Source organism: Miniopterus schreibersii (genome assembly GCF_964146895.1).
Source record: "Miniopterus schreibersii genome assembly, chromosome: 2".
Classification (NCBI taxonomy): domain Eukaryota; kingdom Metazoa; phylum Chordata; class Mammalia; order Chiroptera; family Miniopteridae; genus Miniopterus; species Miniopterus schreibersii.
The window spans coordinates 126,542,488-126,563,077 of record NC_138102.1 but is presented as its reverse complement, the minus strand read 5'-3'; the positions used below and the strand labels follow the sequence as shown (position 1 = coordinate 126,563,077).

Genomic DNA, 20,590 nt, shown 5'->3' with positions numbered 1-20,590 from the left:
ATCTTTATATATATGCTCAACAGCACTATTGAATTTGCTATAGTGCTAGGCTGCACATAGTTAGGACATTATAAATATCTAAATTGTGGTAATTAATTAAAGGGCTTATCTTGCAAATGGCATTTTTAAATTACCAACATCCGTTAATTGAATTAAAAACTGTAGAAAATACCAAGTAGAGCTAATGGATCATGAATCAGTTCTGAGAGCTACAAATTTTAGTTTGGAAGAAAAACTAATTTTAGAATATGATTAATGGAATAATACTGTTTTTTAATAATATAGCATACCATTTAGTTTGAAGAGTCTCTTGTAGGAATTTACATGTTAACTGTTTTGCACTTATGTAATTAAAACCCAAAATAGCAAGTGTTTTCCCATCTCTGAATTTGTAACCTAGTTGTTTGTATGTTTAGCAGGAGGACAAATGTATAGAATGTTAACTATGATTTCATAAACTAAATATTGCAAAATAAGGGAAGATAATAAAAATGTGAGAACAGCCTAGCCAGGCATGGCTCAGCAGTTGAACATCGACCTAGGATCCAGGAGATCGAGGTTTAATTCCCTGTCAGGGCACATGCCAGGGTTTTGGGCTCGATCCCCAGCAGGGGGCATGCAGGAGGCAGCTGATCAGTGACTCTCATCATTGACCTCCCTCCCTCCCTCCCTCCCTCTGAAATCAGTAAAGATATATTTAAAACAGAAAAAAATGTAAGAACATTTCTGAGTAGTTGTATTTTAGCTTAAGTTTCTATATACTTTGATTTCATTTCACTGGTTAAAGGTGTACTACTTATTGCTTATCTTCTTATTTTAGATTGATTTGGGAGAACGACCTGTTGTTCAAAGGAGAGAGCCAGTATCACTGGAAGAATGGACTAAGAACATTGATTCTGAAGGAAGAATTTTAAATGTAGATAATATGAAGCAGATGATATTTAGAGGGGTAAATACTTTAATATGGATTTCATTTTAAACTGCTGGCATTCAAATTTTATTTGTTCTTTTTTGGGGAGGGGGAAGGGAATGAATTCCATTTTGATGAATGATGCTTTAAAATTCCTGTAGGACAGAATGAGATGCTTGTGATGCCCTTGATGTCAGGTGGGATGCCATTAAGTGTAGGGAAAGATATATTTCCTTATTTGAAGTTTTATGGGTTATGCGAAGAAGACATATATGTTCCCCAGTGGTAGTTGCATTATCCAGTAACAATTGGGCTTTAAAGAACTAATCAATCCCACTGTCTGCTATACAGTCTACTATATACTCTGCATTAGTTAAGCGTTCTGGCATCTGCTTATAACTTTAGAATCTAGAAGTCAACAACAAGATAGTATTTACTGAACTGAGCTATTTTTATGTATAAAACTTTCTCTTAAATATTAATCTCTCTGTTTATTTAAATGCAAGTTTTGTAAAGTATTGCATTCTTTTTTATGAATGTGTTTGACACGCATGTTTTCTTCAGGGACTCAGTCATGCATTGAGAAAGCAAGCATGGAAATTTCTTCTGGGCTACTTTCCTTGGGACAGTACCAAGGAGGAAAGAACTCAGTTACAAAAACAAAAAACGTAAGTAATTGTCTTTTGTATGTTCATCAAAGAAATTCAAGTAACTCACTCATACAAATTAGTAAAGGGTTTCTAGGTGACTATTTGGAATATGTAGACTAGGGTATGGGAAAATAATTTTATTTTTATCTTCTTAATTTAAAAATTATGGGCACCAGCGCAGGAGCATGAGGGAGGCCACAGATTCTGTTTGGCAGTGTCTTTGAGCTTGCTGATTAGACACCTTGAGCAAAGTTTACCCTCTTGAGTTAAAAAATATTTATGGACAAGAAATTATCATTGAAATTAAGTGGTGGCAGACATATCCAAGGAATATTACACACATTTGATCCCTTAATGAATCTTGTGTTAGATGAAATATGTGGAGGTCGCCACTAGTGGACAACAGCACAATATTGGAATGTTGGTAAGATGAGGAAATAGTGTCATCATATTAGAAATCTCAGAAAGAGTATAAAGCATGGCTTTGTTCACCAGAGAAATCAACTGCTTCCACATGTTCCAGCTCCACAGCACCTGTTTTGCTACAATATAAAAATTGAGTTGTATGAATTTTCATAGTGAAGTTTTGTTAAATAATCTTTGTAATAGACAAAAAAATATTATGAGCACCATAGTTATTTCAAGCCAGGAACATTTATTAGAAGGACATCATTGCAGATATGTTGGTGAATATGTAGAAAGGTAGTAAAAGAATTCAGTCCCTTTGTGCAGACATTTTGAATACTTGAAAAATAATTAATTATATTTGGATTTTAAAATATATCTCATCTTGATTTATTTTTGCAATTTATTATGAGGTTATAAAAATAGCTCATAAGATGTGTATTTGCTATTTAGGTTAATTACCTTTAAGTAAATTTATGTGCTCTTGTAACATAAGCTGATCTTTCGTTTTTGGGGAGAAGAATGTTTCTATTTTAATATAATTTCTCAGATTTGAAAAGAAACAGAACAACTTTCCAGGTACACTCTTATTCTATGTGCACATTCAAACTCTCAAACAATTCTTTCTCTCTTCAATACTTAACATTAACAAGTTTATGCAGTAAACTCGTTGCCACATTTTTAAAAAGTCTGTAGACTTGTATTTGTGATTATTCAGAAACTTGCATGGTTAAAATATATATATTTTTATTAATCCTCACCCGAGGATATTTTTTGCATTGATTTTCAGAGAGAGTGGAAGGAAGGAGGGGAGTGGGGGAGAGAGAGAGAAACATTGATGTGAGAGAGACTCATCGATTGGTTGCCTCCCACCCGTGCCCCAGCCAGGGGCTGGGGATTGAACCTGCAACCCAGGTACATGCCCTTGATGGGGAATCCAGCCCACGACCCTTCAGTGTGTGATAACCACTGAGCTACACTGGCCAGGGCTCAGGGTTAAAATATTTAATTACTGGAATAATTTTAGGTATGATATTAAGGATTAAGGTAAATGCTTCCTTACAATCATACCTAAATTATTCTAGTAGTTGAAACAAAGTTTATGACATATATAAGGTTGTTTTATTTTTCCTTTGTTTTCATAACTTTAAACATTTCAGTATCATTTATAAACTTGCATCTCACTAGCTTTATAATGCTTTGATAAATTGTTTTTAGAAAAGCTCAATTAAATTTTTAAGTGAAATGTTCAAAGTAAGCTGTTTTTGGTATAAAATTGTTTTCTATAGTGATGAATACTTCAGGATGAAACTACAATGGAAATCTGTCAGCGAGGAACAAGAGAAGAGAAATTCGAGGTTAAGAGATTATAGAAGTCTTATTGGTAATTTTTTCTTAATTTTGGAAGTGCACGAGAGAGGTTTACATTGAAATCCTGATAATATTTAAGAAATGAATATATATGCTATAGAATTGGGGCTCAAAAGAGAAATTAGAATTTGAGAATACATTAGAATGTGTTTACTATTCTTGGTGGTTCCTCTTCAAATAGGTATATGAATTCACTCAGTATATTTTTAAGTACCGATATATTTCATTTTTTAATTTCAAAGTGTGAAATAGTAAAAAGAGTATTTAACTGTTTGCTTGTCGAATTAGTTGCAATAAAAATTATTGTCTTCCTTATTTCTAAAACAGTTTATTATAGAAAAATTAGGAACTACAGATGAGCAAAAAGAAAATAAAAATTAGTTTCTTTCTGTCATCCAGAGATAACAATCATCCAGAGATAACTATGTTTAAATAGGCTTTGGTTTATATCCCTCCAGACCTCCTTTAAATATGCATATGTGTCATTTTTTAATTAAATTAGTGATTCCAGACAGATAGTAAATTTTTGTCAATATTTGTAAATTGAATAACTATTCCCTAAAAAAATCATGATAGAATTTTACATTAAGAGAATTAGACTTATTTCCAGATAGTGAGTACTGGGTTGTCTGGCTCTTACGATAAAGGCCAGGTTGGTATGAGCTATTGAAGGAATGCATAGTTATTGCTGTACATGTCTTACTGACAAATTTCAGTTTATAATCTCCATTTTACTGGTAAGAAAACTGAAGCCCTGAGAGCATAAATCACTTGTCCAAGGTTATATGGTTAATAAGGGCAGTACCCAGTTTTAATGCTCTTAACTATCTTGTTACCTCTTCTCTGTATAATTTTAGGATTGCTTTGGATAGTAGTGGAACTTATTTTTTTAATATTTATATTGTATTTAGTCTTGTTTATCTGCAGCTTCATGAATGAAGATAGAGGGATTTTTTTACCACCATGGTTATCTCTACCATCCCATGGAAGAAAAAAAGTTCCTAAAATCTGAATATGACTAATTTGGTAGTTTTTGGAGACATAGAGACAAATGCTGAGATCTTTTTAGCAATAGTACTTTTGATTGAAACAACTTGATTTTTCTGAAAAATAAATTATACCAGAATAAACTATCCTTCCTCTTGCTAAGGAAAAAAGTTGGGGGTCTCGAGGCATAGGTTTATCTGAAGTCGCCAGTTGAAGCCCTGTCCTATTTTCAGTTTCAGGTGGGAAAATGATAATGGACTGTTTTTTTTCCTGACTGGACATAAAATATTTGAACTGGAAGGGATCTTAGAGATCAACTAATTCAGTATTTTAAGCTTTTTCTTTCCATGTACCAGATCCTCTTCCCTTTTTATCAAGAACAGTGATGATGGCTCTGATTTTCTCAATCTTTCTTGTGTCCTATTTTCACTCTTTTTAGGAGATTGGAGGAAAATTTAGATGTTTTAAATCCCCATAATATAATTTGAATTGAGACATACTTTCATGTTCTCATTTTTTAGTAGATAATAAAATCAAGCACAGAAAAGGCTAGTAAATTGTCTTTAGCCATCTGTCTAGTTAGTTCCATAGCCCAGACTCATTCATAATCAGGTCTAATTCTTAATTAAGTGACCTTTCAACTATACCATGCTTTCTACCAGTTAGAAGTATATGTAACTAGGTTTTTTAAAGCCTTTATCTTTTTTTAAGATTTTTTAATTGATTCTTTTAGAGAGACAGGAAAGGAGAGAGGGAGGGAAAAAGAAACATCATGTGAGAGGAAAACATTGATTGGCTGCCTCCTGCACCCCTCCTACCAGGGATTGAGCCCGCAACTCGTTGGTGCACATGGCAGTGCCCAACCAACTGAGCCACACCAGCGTGGGCAAAACATTCTTTTTCTGTAATACTTTTCCCCAAAATATTTTTTAGGAAAGATTACCAAAAGCTTGTGGGTTTTTTTGGTATGAATTCACTTTATTAAAAAACACACACAGGTAAGCTTTAGGCCTTGTGGATCATGCCAAGAAGTTGGATTTTAAGTTTGAAGAGAAACTATTGGAGCATTTTAAGTAAGACCATCTTATTTATATTTTAAAGTCACTTTTTTTCTGCTGTGTGAAAAATGGATTAAATCAAGATTAAGAGTAGGAATAGAGAGACTGATTAGTAGAGCAAGAGATGGTGGTAATGGAGATATGGAGAAATAGATGGAGTTGTTATATTTTGGTGATAGAATTAATAAGACTTTTTGATTAAATGGGGTATGAAGGGAAAAAGAAATCAAGGATGAGACTGCATTTCTTGACTTGAGAAATTGGGCAGCTGGTGGTACCACTTATTGAGATGAGAATAGAGTATGGTGAAACTAAATTAGGTGTTGAATATGTATATCTTAAGGTGCGACATAACAAATGTAATGTCAGGTGGCTAGTTGAATAATCTGGAGTAGTCTGGGAAAGAGATACAAGTTTGAGTATTATTAGTATAAATAGCTATGGAAATAGTTGTCACTCAGAGGAAAAAGAGACAGATAAGAAGGCCCAGGAATGCCAGTCTTTAGAGCAGTGGTTCCTAACTTTGGCTACACTTTAGAATCACCAAGGATCTCTTTGGAAATTACATTGATTATTTTAAACATTCCCACATTCATTCAGTATTTATTTAGTGCCTATTATCTAGTAGGTTCTCCTCTAGGCATTGGGGATTAATCAGGGAACAAAACAGAAAATTCTTGCTGTCAAGGCACTTTTGTTCCAGTGGAGAAGAACAGACAGTAAACAAGATAAATAAGTAACATGTGGTATATTAGTGATATGTGCTTAATAGAAAAATAAGGCAGGGAAGGTGGTTAGGAAGTTTATGTGTTGTGTTGTTTTAACTTGGGTGACCAGAGGAGGCTTTTCTTGAAAAGGTGGTGTTTGAGTGGAAACTTGAAAAGGGGGATGGTAAGCTATGTAGAACTTTAGGTGAAGGGCATTCCAAGCAGAAAGAAACATGTGTTAGACATGTTTCCATTCCAGGATCTCTGGATGTTTGAAGTATAGTAGAGAGGTGAGGGTGGCTGGGGTGAGTTGGGTAGAGACATTGGCACATTGTCTTACAAAAACTGATGAAGTGAGAGAAGATATAATGGATGTGGGAGAAGATAACATGTTGGAGGCTTGAGAAGAGAGAAGTTGTGCAATAGTTATATGAATGCAGAGAGGGAATGGTAAGAAAGGTTAGTGATGGTGAATGTATAATGGGTTTAGCATGGTTGTGATTTTCTTTAGTCTTTTTAGCTACATCAAATTAGATGGAGCCTGGCTGGCATGGCTCAGTGGTTGAACAATGACCTGTGATCCAGGAGATTCAATCCCCAGGAGGGGGCCTGCAGGAGGCAGCGAATCAGTGACTCATTATTGATGTTTCTATTCTATCTCTCTCCCTCTTCTCTTTGAAATTAATAAAGACATATTTTTTAAAAAATTAGATGGAGAGTTGGATTTAATGAGGGCTTTTTTAAAAAAAAACTTAAGTACTCATTTTCTTTCTAGAAATAGTTTCCAGAAATACTTCCCTTATAAAATACCATTTTCTTTTTTTGTATTCTGCCTGGCAGAAATATACAAGAGGAAAAAGTACAGATAGTTCATGAGGGTACAAATAACTTTTTACTATGTTTAAGACACCTGTTAAGTCAGATCTTCTGTATTGGCATTATGACTATATAAATTTTGCTTGGGTCAATAAAAACTTATGTACCTCTTTATCAACTGTGGTCTAAGACTAAAATATTTTGACATTTTAAAATGAAATTTTACATTTACAGCAGTTTTTGGTATTGCTTTTTCCTTGTTTGAAAAATATATTCACAGTTCTATAGACATATACTTCCCTTTATTAAATCTAATGTATTTTAACAGGAAGCTAGAATATTGATCTAATAACTTTAAAAATGTTCTTACAGAACCTAAACTCAGGTCATCATCTATTGTTAGATTCTAGTAGAAACTCTGTTGAATAATACTTGCCCGTCTGTTCACAAGTGTTAAGAATGTTTGCAAATTATTCAGTTTAAAGGGGGACAGAAGTCAGTTATAACTTTTAAACAGTTGGTTATAGAGTACAGTAATCATTTTGAGTTTGAAAAATTTTCTAACTTACTGAGGGATTTAAGTTAGAGAAATGTCCTTTTTAGTTGTAAAGTCGTTCCCAAGATGCATTTAATAGGTTTGTGAATTGAATTGTCAGTATGACTTGGGATATTCTTGTGGTGATGTTTCCAAGTCTGCTTTTAATGTTATGAAATCATTTTCAGGAAAATGTGATTTTTCATTTTTTCAAAATTAAAATAAATTGCTTATATTAATATATAGATTGAATAACATACATATGAGAGTAAGGAAGTAATTTGTCCTGAAGATGATTATGGAACAGGACAAAGAAATTGATACTACTTCTCATAATGAATGAAGCAAATGTGAATGAAACAAATCTCTTTGATTATGCTTGATTGCATAGTAGCTTTTTTCATTACTGTTTTTATACAATACTGCTTAATCACAAGCATTCATGACTGGCATTTTTATTGCTAACTAATGTGAAGTATTATTAGTGTTACTTTTAATTAATGGAAAGTATTGCCTGTTATTCAATTAAAAGGTTTCTGTGTTTAGATAAAAATTTAAAAATATTTAAAAATATACCCATGAGGAGGTAGACTGATTTTTGAAAATGATTCCAAAATACTACTTTATTGCATATCTGAAATGGATTATTTCCATTAAGTACAGCCTTGGCAAGAGAGTAAAATTAATAGCAAGAAAAATAATCCTGCACTTAGTAAGGTGTGAGCTTTATAAAAATCTGTTTTTTGAAAGGTTTTCAAACATGATGATTTTCCTCCTCAGAAAAAGATGTTAACAGAACAGATCGAACAAACAAGTTTTATGAAGGCCAAGATAATCCAGGGTTGATTTTGCTGCATGACATTTTGATGACCTACTGTATGTATGATTTTGATTTAGGTAAGTTCTCTTCTAAATTCTGATTTTAAAAGATTTATAAATATTTATTTTAGAATTTAATTTATCAACTTGTTAGACATATGTATATAATAGCTCTGTGACCTAGTTTTTATAGGGATTGTTCTACAGGGCACTGGAAACTTACAAGGCTATGGTTCCCAAATTGTGCACCGAGAAGTACTATGTTGTCTTAGCAAACTCATGGGGACGACATGGAATATTTAAAAATTTTGAGGGAAATACAGTGACATCTATAGGATACTTCTCTAACTACTAGCTGAAATAATTCAGGGTTTCAACATTAGATCATCACATTACTTCTGATGAAGTTATATTTTTCTCCCCAAGAGTTTTTATTGATTTTTACTTTTTGCTTTTTTGTTAACCCTCACCCAAGTATATTTTTTCCATTGATATTTAGAGAGAGTGGAAGAGGGGAGAAAGAGAGAGAGAGACTTGTTGCCTCCCGCATGTGCCTTGATTGGGGCTGGGGATCAAACCTGCAACCCAGGCATGTGCCCTTTACCGAAAATTGAACCTGAGACCCTTCTGTGCTTGCACTGAAGCACACTTTCTAGGGCAAGAATTCTTACTGATTTTTAGAGAGAGAGGAAGGGAGATGGGGAGGGAGAGAGAGAGAGAGAGAAACATTGATGTGAGAGCAAAACATTGATCAGCTGCCTCCTGCGCACCCCCCCCCCCCCATGCCCTGAGGAGGAGTGAGGCATGTGTCCTAATCAGGAATCAAACCAGCAACCTTTCAGTACATGGAACAGCACCCAACTAACTGAGCCACACTAGCCAGGGCTGAAGTTATATCTTTGCAAAGCCGTGTCTTTAGCCTTGCTATGATAATCAAGTATTGGTGAAAACAGATGAGGAACAGTAATGAGGATGGTGGTATTCAATTGGATTTCAAGGTCTGAGAAGTAGTATAGTGCCCAACAGGTGCTAAGTTCATAGGACATAAATACTTAAGTTGTTTGGATCTAGCTTTACTTAAATGGAAATGTTAGGGTTTTTTTTGAGCCTAGGGGTGCCTTGGGAAAATTTACTGAGACATTCAGGATTCTGTGAAGTGAGAAAGTTTTGGAACCTTTGTTCTATATGCTTTCTCTCTTGTTAAGGAGCTTACTGATTTGATATATTAGACAGGCAGTGCAGATAATTATATAGGGCATGTAGAACTTTACTTTCTTTTCTTGATTAAGTCCATTTCCTACCAAGAATGGGTTGGAAAGACTGGGGCTGGAGGTGGGAGTTGGGAATTGCATGGGGAAGAGATGCTAAGGGATAGAAAACCTAAGGATAAGAAGCTAATATTTTAAGGGGCAAGAGAACTTGAGTTATTTTTTTTAAAGGACCAATAAATTCCCTAAGCATCAACCTTTAAGTAAGTATAAGCAATGGGAAGTTTCTGAGTTACCATGAGAGTGACTCCCAAGTAGAAGATAGTGGAAATAGATATTTTCCAGGTTACTTTAATACTGCTAGAGACATCTTTTGGAGAGGTAATTGGATATTTGGCATATTAAACCCAAATGAGCCTTGAATTTTGGCTACATTTTATTCACTGTTTGTATCTATGTGAATTCCTCTTGGGTTCTTATATGTAAACTAGGGGAAGATATAAACTGTTGTGGATCATGAGGCATCAGCCCCTTTGAAGTTGAAAATCACAGATTTCTCTTTAAATTTTAGCCAGTCCTGCCTGTCACACCTATAATGAGTCTCAGATTGGATCATTGAAAACATATTGGTGGAGTGTTTTCAGGGTACATAGTGCTGTCATACTTGATTTAGATTTAGATTTGGATTCTAATAGCAGCCTTTTGAAGAAACAGGGAAATAATGCTTACTTTATGCATAAGGTTATATTGATTCAGAGAGTGATTCAAGGTTGCACAAGTAGTGATTATTGGACTGGGGCATGGAGACCCAGGCCTTTCAGGCTGGCATTCTTGCCACTATACATTTAGCACCCTGGCCCTTTGCCATTTTGGTTTCTGTTACCACTGTAGGGAATACGACCATTGTCCTAGGGAACAAGAGGCATTGCCTCAAACTCTCAGGTGGTAATTTTGAGATAGGAATTTATTCATATACTCAGAAGAAGTTCCTGAACACTCAGATTTTTTTCAGGACATAGGCCCAGAACAGCTAACGATAAATTGCTCTTTTAATTTGTCTGTATTAACCCCATGTTCCTTCTAGTCAAATACTTAAGTTATCTGAAGCGTAGCCTAAGTTTTCATTAAGAACTTTGGCCTTGTGAGAATCCAAGGTAGTTTTCATAAAACAGTGGACCAAATTTCTTGCCTTTAATTCATAGCAAAGGAACTTGCTATAAATTTACTCTTATAGGTGATTCTGTCATGTTTAGTTGTTTCACTTATTGGCCCATAGATTACATAGGTATAGGTTTATTTGTATTGAACATAATCTTATTACTAGTGAGGAAGGAGACAAAAATTAAAAATTTCCAAGAGCAGATAGAAAAACTCAAGGAGGACTGATTTGTAGTGAGTTCAAAGACCCTACACCTAGGACTTGTCTATGGGAGGTATCTTTTTTACAGTGTATGTTCATAATGATGATCCTGAATAACCAATAAAAAGTTAAATTATACTCAAAATGCTATATATAAGAAGGGAGGAGAAAAAAAAAAGAGGGCAGAGTGTCTAGTTTTAAAAATGATTTCCAGCCTGGCTGGGTGTGGCTCAGTGGTTGAGCACCGACCTGGGATCCAGGAGGTCGCGGTTTGATTCTCGGTCGGGGCACATGCCTGGGTTGTGGGCTTGATCCCTGGTTGGGGGCGTGCAGGAGGCAGCTGATTAATGATGAACTCTCTCATCATTGATGTTTCTATCTCTCTCTCTCCCTCTGAAATCAATAAAGATATATTTTTTAAAAAAGATTTCCAACTCCTAAGATTTTTAAAAAATTTGATATTCTTAAGGGATGAGGTTCAGTTAACCTGGAAAATTAAGCTAGATGTAGATGAAATGTTTCTTATCAGTGTGAGAGTATACACTAGGATAATTGTTTCTCACATCTCCACTGAAATTTGCTATGAAAATAATCTTAGGGAACTACTTCAGAAATTGTGGTAGTGCTGATTAAGATGTGTATCAGCAGCACTAGTGCAGGCTCTGTGTCACTGAATGCTAATTTAAATAGCTTTAATTTTTCTTTAATTAAAAGGAATTTGTATATTATTTCCACCCCCACAACTCATGACATAACCCAGTGAACATATGTATAAAATAAAATAGATTAAAAGCAACTAGAATACAAAGATTAATTTGACTACTTGTTTCAGCTAAGACTATAGAAGAAATATGGTAGCGATGCCATGTGAAAACTGAAGACTTAAAGGATTAAATTAGCTTCTTAGAAACTTTTATTAATTATACCTTTATAATAAAGCACTTTTTCCCCCAGAGGAAAAGTGCTTTGTAAATCTTTTGAATAGCACACTTTGAAATATTTCTATTTTAGACCATATGCAGCCAGTCAGACCCAGTAAAGTAAGTACTCCTTTGCACTTTGTTGAATTCAGATCAGATTTCTTTCATGCTTTAATTCATTTAACCTTTATATTTGACATTGCTTTCACTGTCAGTGCCGTGTAGCAAAGTTTTGATGATAACAATTCAGTCTTCCTTTCAACCTACTTACTTTTTCTTAAAAGTGTTGTATTAGTCAGGGTTTGCCAGAGGAACAGAACCATTAAGATTATAAGTATTGCCCCCTGCCCCCCTTCCACCAGAAAAAAAAAAAATAGAGGTCCCACAATTTTTTGTCTGCAAACTGGAGACCTGGGAAAGCTAGTGGTGTAGTTTGAAGAACTGAGGGCAGGGTGTAGATGCCAGTTCGAGTTTGAAGGCATGAGAACCAGGTACACTGAGGGCAGGATGAGATCGATGTCCCAGCTCGAGCAATCAGGCAGAGAGCAAAGTCAACCTTCCTTCTTCATCTTTTTATTCTATCCAGGCTCTCTCAGTGGGTTTGATTATGCCTACCCACGTTGAGGAGGGCCTTCTGCTTTAATCATTTCTCCAATTCAAATGCTAATCTCTTTTAGAAACACCTTCACAGACATTCCCAGAAATAATATTTAACCAGACATCTGGGCGTCCTGTGGCCCACTCAAGTTGACACATAAAATTAATCATTGCAAGTATGTGTTATTTTAAAAAGCATCTGCAATAAATATGTAGAAATGTTTACATTTAGATAACCATGTCAGATGCCATTTTTTTCTGGCACTTTTCTCTAAATAAATGTCTTGGTAACTCCATTGTCTGGTACTGTAATAATCAGATGCCCACCATGGGAACCCAAGTGTTCTTTTGTGCTAAAGTGAGTAGAGCCATACTTTTCCACAGGGTATAGTGTATACATAGATTGATAAAGACTAGGCATAGCCGTAGATGATAGGGCAGAGGCTCAGAGCAGATGGAGCTAAACGTTTTTTTGTAAGGAGATCCTGAAGTCACCTGAGTGCCTCTCTATTACACATTTAATCTGAGTTTTTCCAAGAGACTAAGAGACTTTGGCTTATATGCTTCCAGGGTCATTTTTTAAAAAGTTTTTTCTGAAAAAAGGAAAAGTGATGCAGAGTTGTGTATCATTTCCAGCAGAAATATCCTCTTCCCTTTTCAAATACTTACTCTCTAAATGGCTTCAGTGCACATAGATTTTGATGAATGTTAAAAATGTAAGATTTGGATCTGCAAATGAAAGACTAATTTCCATAGACTTCCCAAGCTACCACTGGGGAAAAAATCTCTATGTAACTTTAACAAATATACAACTTTACCATAGTTGAATGATAATATGTATTCGAGGAGGCTTAGAATGAGCTCTTGTCCCTTTGCTGGTTCAGGAATCTGTGTCATATGTGAAATTTAATTGTAAAACACTTAAGAAATTTGAGAGTTTTATATTTTGGAACTAAAAAATAAGCTTGACATGGTCAAGTGAAAAGTAGAACCAAAACTTTTTGTTTATTTTTAAGTAAGGGGCTGATTCTTTAATTTCCAGTTTTTCCTTTAAGTTAGCTTTGTAATTAGTGTCATAAATGAAAAATTATAACACCATCAAGAGAAAGGTGGTTAAAAGGCAGTTTTAGGCGTAACATTGATTGGATTTAATCCAGTTGCTAGGATTGCTTGGGTATGAAGTAACAAGAAAAGAAAGAAGACATAGGTTCGACTATTTAAAAGAGGTACGTATTTTTGTTGAGATTCCTTTTATTTAGATTACCAATGATCTGGTTGCTAAAGCAGTAGGATCTCTTTTTTTTTAAAAAATATATTTTTATTGATTTCTGAGAGAGGAAGGGAGAGGGGGAGAGAAAGAGAAACATCAGTGATGAGAGAGAGTCCTTGATCGGCTGCCTCCTGCATGTCCCCCACTAGGGATCGAGCCCGAAACCCAGGCATGTGCCCTGACTGGGAATCGAACTTCGATCTCCTGGATTATAAGTCAATGTTCAACTGCTGAGCCATGCTGGCCGGGCAGCTGGATTATTTTTAGTAGTTCTTTTTCTTGGCTTATTTAAGGTAGCTTGGCACTGTTGACTCCTCCTCTGGCCTGGCAACTTTCTTCCCCTTGACTTTTATAAAAATCTTCTCCTTTGATTTTCTTTTTCATTTGACTATTTGATCTCCTTTGAGTATGTACTCTTATATTTGACGTTTCGGTTTTTTCTTCATCTCTCTTCTTTCTCATAATGCTGTTGAACATTTAAAACTTTTTTTTTTCTCATCTGAGGATATTTTTTTCCATTGCTTTTTAGAGAGAGTTGAAGGGAGAGAGAGAGAAAGTAGAAGGAGAGGAAAGGGGAGAGAGAGAAACAGAGAAATAGAAACATTGATGTGGAGACAGATATATCAGTTGGTTGCCTCCTGCATGTGCCCTGATCAGGGCCAGGGATGGAGCCTGCAACCGAGGTATGTGCCCTGACTGGGAATAGAACCCGAAACCTTTTTTGATGTATGGGACGACGCTACAACCAACTGAGACACCAGGGCTTGCACACTATTTTTAAATGATATTTACCCACTCTTGATAGTGATATCTACAGTACTACGTGTATCGGAAGATAGTTACCATGCTTGACGTCTCAGTCGGAAACAACTCATCTTTCTTACCCCATTGCTAGACTTCCTTCTTGTTTCTTTTCTTGTGAACGTCATATCTACCAGTTTCTGAACCAAAGAAATGGTAACATTTTAAGTGAAATGGTGGTGATAAGCACAGAAGGATACATAAAGCTTAGGTTTTCAGAGACATGATTTTTTTGTTTTTCTTCTTAGGATATGTGCAAGGAATGAGTGACTTACTTTCCCCTCTTTTATATGTGATGGAAAATGAGGTGGATGCCTTTTGGTGCTTTGCCTCTTACATGGACCAAATGGTAAGAATGGGGTACCTCCCTTTACTCAAACTAATTTGACAATTTTAGTTGTATAATCTTATTATATAAGATTGATGCTTATATTTAGCCAGTTATGATAGAACTTTAAAAAATTGCCTCATGTTGCTTGTTTGTTTCCTTTTTTAAACAGCTTTTTCAAGAGGCTTGGAAATGCTATTGTTTTTAATACAAAAAGTAGATAGAAAGTGCCTGTAGTACAGGAATAATCAGGTTTTAATATCAGTAAATGCTTATATCCTGCAGAAGAGCCATGAGTCATTACGGAATATTGATGAAATAGATGAATTCAGTTCTTGTGAAGTAGTTGAACTTTCATATCATCTGTTTCAGAGATAAAGCTTAGTCATACCAAGTAATATCCTTACCTTTTGTGAACATTTTGGATTTTGTTACTGATTTTTCTCCAGATGTGTTTGAACTATTTGTAGCGCTGACACTTTCTTAGTAATTCACTATTATTTTCTCAGAAGCATGTGCTTATTAGAGTTGAACTATGTCTATATATACATATTATTACAGATAACATTTTATCTATGATCATTGATATATATTGGCAGTAGACTTCTAGGACAGAGAGAGTGTAACGGGAATAAAACAGACCAATTTTTTCAAGTTATCTTTTAGAAAGAGAAGAAAAAAAAGCAGAGGATCTAAGAGTAGATAAAGGCATATGAAATCCAAAGACTTGACTACATAGGTCACTTTACTACTTCAGAATAAGCTTAATTTGCTTCATGGTGGGCCTTGATGTCAGATATTAAAATGGCTTGCTTGCAAGGGGATAAAGATTTTGAATATGTAATCATGAGAAATGTTTCCCCGTAATTAATAATAGGGTTTAACTTATAGTTTCTGGGATACAAATGTGGAATTTGGAAGTGGTACCCTTCTCTGTTTTGATTACTTCTAGTGCTTGCCAATTTTTCTTTCCCTTGCAAATTTTCTCACTTTTGTCTATTTACTCAAGTCCCATCTGTGGTTCCTACTCATTCTCACTTCTCCTTTTCCCACATGCATGATGAAATATGTGGTTTTAAAATATCTTTTGCTATCACATTGATAAATATGCAGATTATGTAGCTCTTTGCCATACACCAATGTTTTTAGGTTATTTGGAAAGATTATTAATTGCAGTAATCTAGTAATATCGTAGATTGTCTTCCTTTCCTTTTTGATTGATTGATTTTACCTGCCTTCTTAGTTGCAATTACTCCCAAGTGCTCTAGAAACCTGAGGCATTTGTTATAAAGGTCTGTACAACTGGCACTAACTGTATAAAAACTCTTGTCTGCCTTCCTTGTGTTTCTCTTGTTTATCCTTTTTTTCACTAGAGCTAGTATGTTTCTTGATAAAGGGTTCATGTCTTTGCTTAACTAATTCTCTGGTCTGCTTCCAGAATTTTCCTAAGGCCTGGTAATGAGATTTTTGTTCAACAGATTTTGGTAGAATAAACACATGAATATCTCCCCAGTGCTCAGTTTAGACCTCTACTTATAGTGGGTACTCTAAAAGAGTTAACATGAGCATACTGCGTTTAGTTTTTTATAATAAGTTTTCATAAAACTGAGGAAATAATTAGCATGTTCAGATATATTGGCTTATGATACCAAATGCATACATACATGTACATGTATTTAGGTGTCAAATGCAAAGATTACTTTCTGAATATATATATCTGTAATACACACTTGCAATCTATTTTTTATTTTTTGTATATAAAGGTTCAAGTTCTATCTTTTTCACAGTAAATGTTCTCTGTGCTTGCCTTTTCCATTGAGGATGGTCTAGGGATTTTTCTAGTCTTTATTCTAAAAAAAATCTCAATATATTGTCTACTAATATCCTTTTTTTCATACTATTTGAATGAAAGGGCAGTATGTTGCAATCAAAATACTCTGCACAAGTATTTTTCACTGTATTGTTATTTTAGTGTCCTTAAATTAGTGCTGCTACTGTTAGACTCCGTTTTGTTTTACAGTTTTATTTCATATCACATGTTATTTCCTATGTGATGGCTGAACCTAATGTCTGTAGACTTACTTTGGTTGAGATTTACTCACATCTAATGTGGGTCTAGGCATAGTCTTTGTCTGTTAAGGAAATATTATGGGAACATTTGCCAAATGATCTAATGAACTTTCTTACACCCACTCTTCATTTTGCCATAAAGTTTAGTACCCCTTTCCTTCCTCTCACCTCCTACACCCATATAATGTGTATGCATGATATACACACACGTATGTAATATGCATATGTGTATATATGTGCACATATTCATACCTATGTATTTTTATAAATACAATTGAAGCCCTTTGTATATCCATATGGATCTTATTTCTTCTTCTCTGGGAATAGCTACTTTTCCAAAGTCGGCTTCAGTGATTTTGGGAGTACTTCTTTTTACAGCTGAGTGGGTAGCAGTGGCTATGACATGTTGGTACTCCCAAACCAACTGTGTTTTGGCTGTGTTGTAACAGAAGTGATGCTGTTAATCAGAGAGTTAATTCTGCCTTTCCCCTACAGGTCCACATGGTAAATGTGAAGAGGCTATATCTTAAAGGCTTATGTTAGTCTGTTAAACTAGTCTTTAAATCATTAAAGAGGAACCAGTTTATTGAGAGTCAGTAGCCTTTAATTTTTTTTTGTTTTTACCAAGAATGGGTGGTTTCTATTCTGATACATACTTCTAATACAGCACTACTATTGTCTCTAAAACTAAAAAAGAAGTGCGAAGGGGGGATATTCTTCTTAGGCTTTTCACAAGAGTTAGGGTAGAAGGTCACCAAGGAGGGCTTGGTGCACATTTTAAAGGGATCAGAATCATCTAAGAAGCCTTTTAGTTATTTTGGTGCCCCCTCTGTCTTTGACTGAAGTGACGGTAGGGAATTGACTCAACTTGGAACATTTTTCGAAGTATGTAAACCACAGCAGTTCTCAAACTTTGTGATCTCAGGACCCCTTCACACTCTTAACCGTTATTGAGGACCCCACCCCAAGAGCATTTGTTTGTATGGGTTATATCTATTAATGTTTATCATACGAAAAATTAGTACTGAGAAATTGAAATATTTAAAAATAACAGTAAACCTACTACAGTTTAATGTATATAACATTTTAAAATGGAAAGTTAGTATTCCAAAACAAAAACAGATGTACTGAGAAGAGGAATTGTTTTATATTTCCATTTTCTTTAATATCTACACCTGGATTCTCTTTTTTTTTTTTTTTTTTTTTAAACATATCTTTATTGATTTCAGAGAGAGGAAAGGAAGGGGGAGAGAGTGAGATAGAAACATCAATGATGAGAGAGTCACTGATCGGCTGCCTAACCCGCAACCCGGACATGTGCCCCGACCGGGAATCGAACCCCGATCTCCTGGATCCCAGGTCTACGCTCAACTGCTGAGCCACGCCCTGCCGGGCTACACCTGGATTTTCATATCTACTTCTGTATTCAGTCTTTTGCATAATCACACGTTATAGCCTTTATACTTATGGGAGATTTGATAAAAGTTTATTTCCCAAATGTGTGTTCCTTTCACCAGATCTTATGCAGTGTCAGAAATTAGTCTGTAGTTAACTGTCTGTGCATTCTTCTTCATCTAAATCAAAGGAATACAGGGAAAAAATAATTCTTAATTTGAGAACAAGGTTTGTCTTTTCCTCTTTTTTATTGTTGCTTTAGCTTTTTAATTTGTCATGATTTTATAAAATATAATCAGTGTGGTATTAGTTCAACATTTGTCTTTAGACTCATGGTTTAGTTATGTACTATAAAATATTTATTAAATATTGCTTATATAGTAACATGTATTTCCTTCTATAAAGCATCAGAATTTTGAAGAACAAATGCAAGGCATGAAGACCCAGCTAATTCAACTAAGTACCTTACTTCGATTGTTGGACAGTGGATTTTGCAGTTACTTAGGTAAGGTTAGTGAATCAGAACTATATCTAGCAAATTATAGGGTAATACATAGGAAGAAAAATGTAAAAAACTCTTCTAAAGATACATAGACTCTATCGCTGTTGGCTGGCTTCCCTTAGGAATAAAAGTGTGGAACCAAACTATCTTTGTGTACTTATATCTTAAAACAGTTTATTGATAAAATTAATTATAATTAATTTGGTTGTTATTTGGTTGTTTTCTTTTAAAGACGTTACCCTGCAGATTTGAACTGTTTCCTTGATTTAGTAGAAGACAAATTTACAGGACTTTTAATAGCCTAAGATGCATAGAAAAATTTGAGTTTGAAATAGGTCACTGTATTCTGAGATAATTAGCATAAGAGTAAGCCATATATATATTTTTTCTTCTGTATAGAATCTCAGGACTCTGGATACCTTTATTTTTGCTTCAGATGGCTTTTAATCAGATTTAAAAGGGAATTTAGTTTTCTAGATATTCTTCGATTATGGGAGGTAAGTTCTTAAATTATACAAATGTAATATTTATTATGGAAAGAAACAACTTACTCTATAGAATTTCAATGGATTATAATAGTGTAACTGAAATTCTTAAAGCAAGCATGTTTCAAAATTCTGATCATTTGTTGCCCTTAAAAATTAATGATCTTGAATGGAATATCTGGTCTTTGGAGCCTTTTTCTGTAAATCATAATCCTTATGAGATTTGGGGACACTTGGTTTCCCAGAACCAGTTTTCTAGACCATTAGTGTCTGTGGTCTTTCCTAGGGAAACTTGGCTGTGTGATGCTCTGCCACATTCTGGTATAGGTTGTATAGAGTTCAAGGTTGTTTTGACAGGCCTGTCAGTTGAGATGACACTTTATTTATAGTTTGAGGTTTTGGGAAGGAGCTGAACTGTGTTTTGCTTTGTAACAGAAATTTAAGTTAGAGCAAAATACTAAGAATAATGTAACACACATCCTACCATCCATATTTAACATTTTGCTGTATTCTAGTTTTTACTTATTTTTTCTTTCCAAGTAAAAAAATTAAAGATATAGCTAACATCTTCTTTAATCACCACCCAAGTCCCATTTCCCTCTCCACCACTCTAGAAGATATTCTTGATCATGTTTTTGGTGTGTATACTTTCATTCTATTCTGTACCCAGGACAACTCTTGATGAAAAACAGAAAATATTTCTTTTCAAATATCTGCTAATATTAACAGATTGATTGCTTCTGAAATAGGAAATTGGTATAATGGCTGATTGCTGCTTTAGCTTTAAAAAATAAGGGATTATAGAAATTTTCCCAAGGAAAGTCTGGGGGAAATAATCCATTTGGATAAATGAACTTATATACATTGGAACCAGCCCAATGCCTTCTGAGGCTTTTACAGCTGGAAAATGTTTCCTATGCTTATAGCAGCTATGCTGTCATTAGAGAAGGATCACTGCTTTGTGGAGGATCAGTTCCTCTGTTTGAAATAAGAAGTAAAACTCACATGTTCTTTTTTCCCTCCACATTCATTTAATCATCATTTCATTTAATCATCAGTACAAGCGTTGAAATGGAAAGATAATTTTATACTCTCCATTTTCCAGTGGAGGAAACCATAGTTTCAAGGAAAACTTACATGTTCTTGACCTGGAACCATATTTTTAATGTTTACCAATTCTGTTAAATTAGTATCTTAACTTTTTAAACTTTTTTAAAAGGATGAATTGAGAATATTATTACCATATAGCTAGAATAACTTCCTTATCTGTGTTTACTGAATATTTTGGGACTCTAAGTGAAACCTTGGAAGTTAATTGTATTTCATTTAAACTTTAAAAAATAGGATTAGTCTGAAAATTACTCAACTTGATTTACTCCTGGTGAAAGAAGGAAAA

The 20,590-nt window shown here is 34.6% G+C and overlaps 1 protein-coding gene and 1 pseudogene across 3 annotated transcripts in view; both read left to right on the top strand.

Moving 5' to 3' along the window:
* Positions 1 to 20,590, top strand: part of TBC1D15 (TBC1 domain family member 15) — a 56,860-nt gene that overhangs the window by 32,380 nt on the left and 3,890 nt on the right. For both annotated transcript variants that reach the window (XM_081129467.1, XM_081129468.1), the window contains 7 exons: positions 821 to 949; positions 1,475 to 1,578; positions 3,255 to 3,349; positions 8,220 to 8,336; positions 14,663 to 14,763; positions 18,613 to 18,712; positions 19,109 to 19,206. In XM_081129467.1, coding sequence (XP_080985593.1) covers positions 821 to 949; positions 1,475 to 1,578; positions 3,255 to 3,349; positions 8,220 to 8,336; positions 14,663 to 14,763; positions 18,613 to 18,712; positions 19,109 to 19,206 — 744 coding nt within the window. The remainder of the gene's footprint in view (positions 1 to 820; positions 950 to 1,474; positions 1,579 to 3,254; positions 3,350 to 8,219; positions 8,337 to 14,662; positions 14,764 to 18,612; positions 18,713 to 19,108; positions 19,207 to 20,590) is intronic.
* LOC308553228 (small nuclear ribonucleoprotein G pseudogene) lies at positions 1,633 to 2,283 on the top strand (annotated as a pseudogene). The gene has a single exon. The product of its transcript is annotated as a small nuclear ribonucleoprotein G pseudogene (transcript).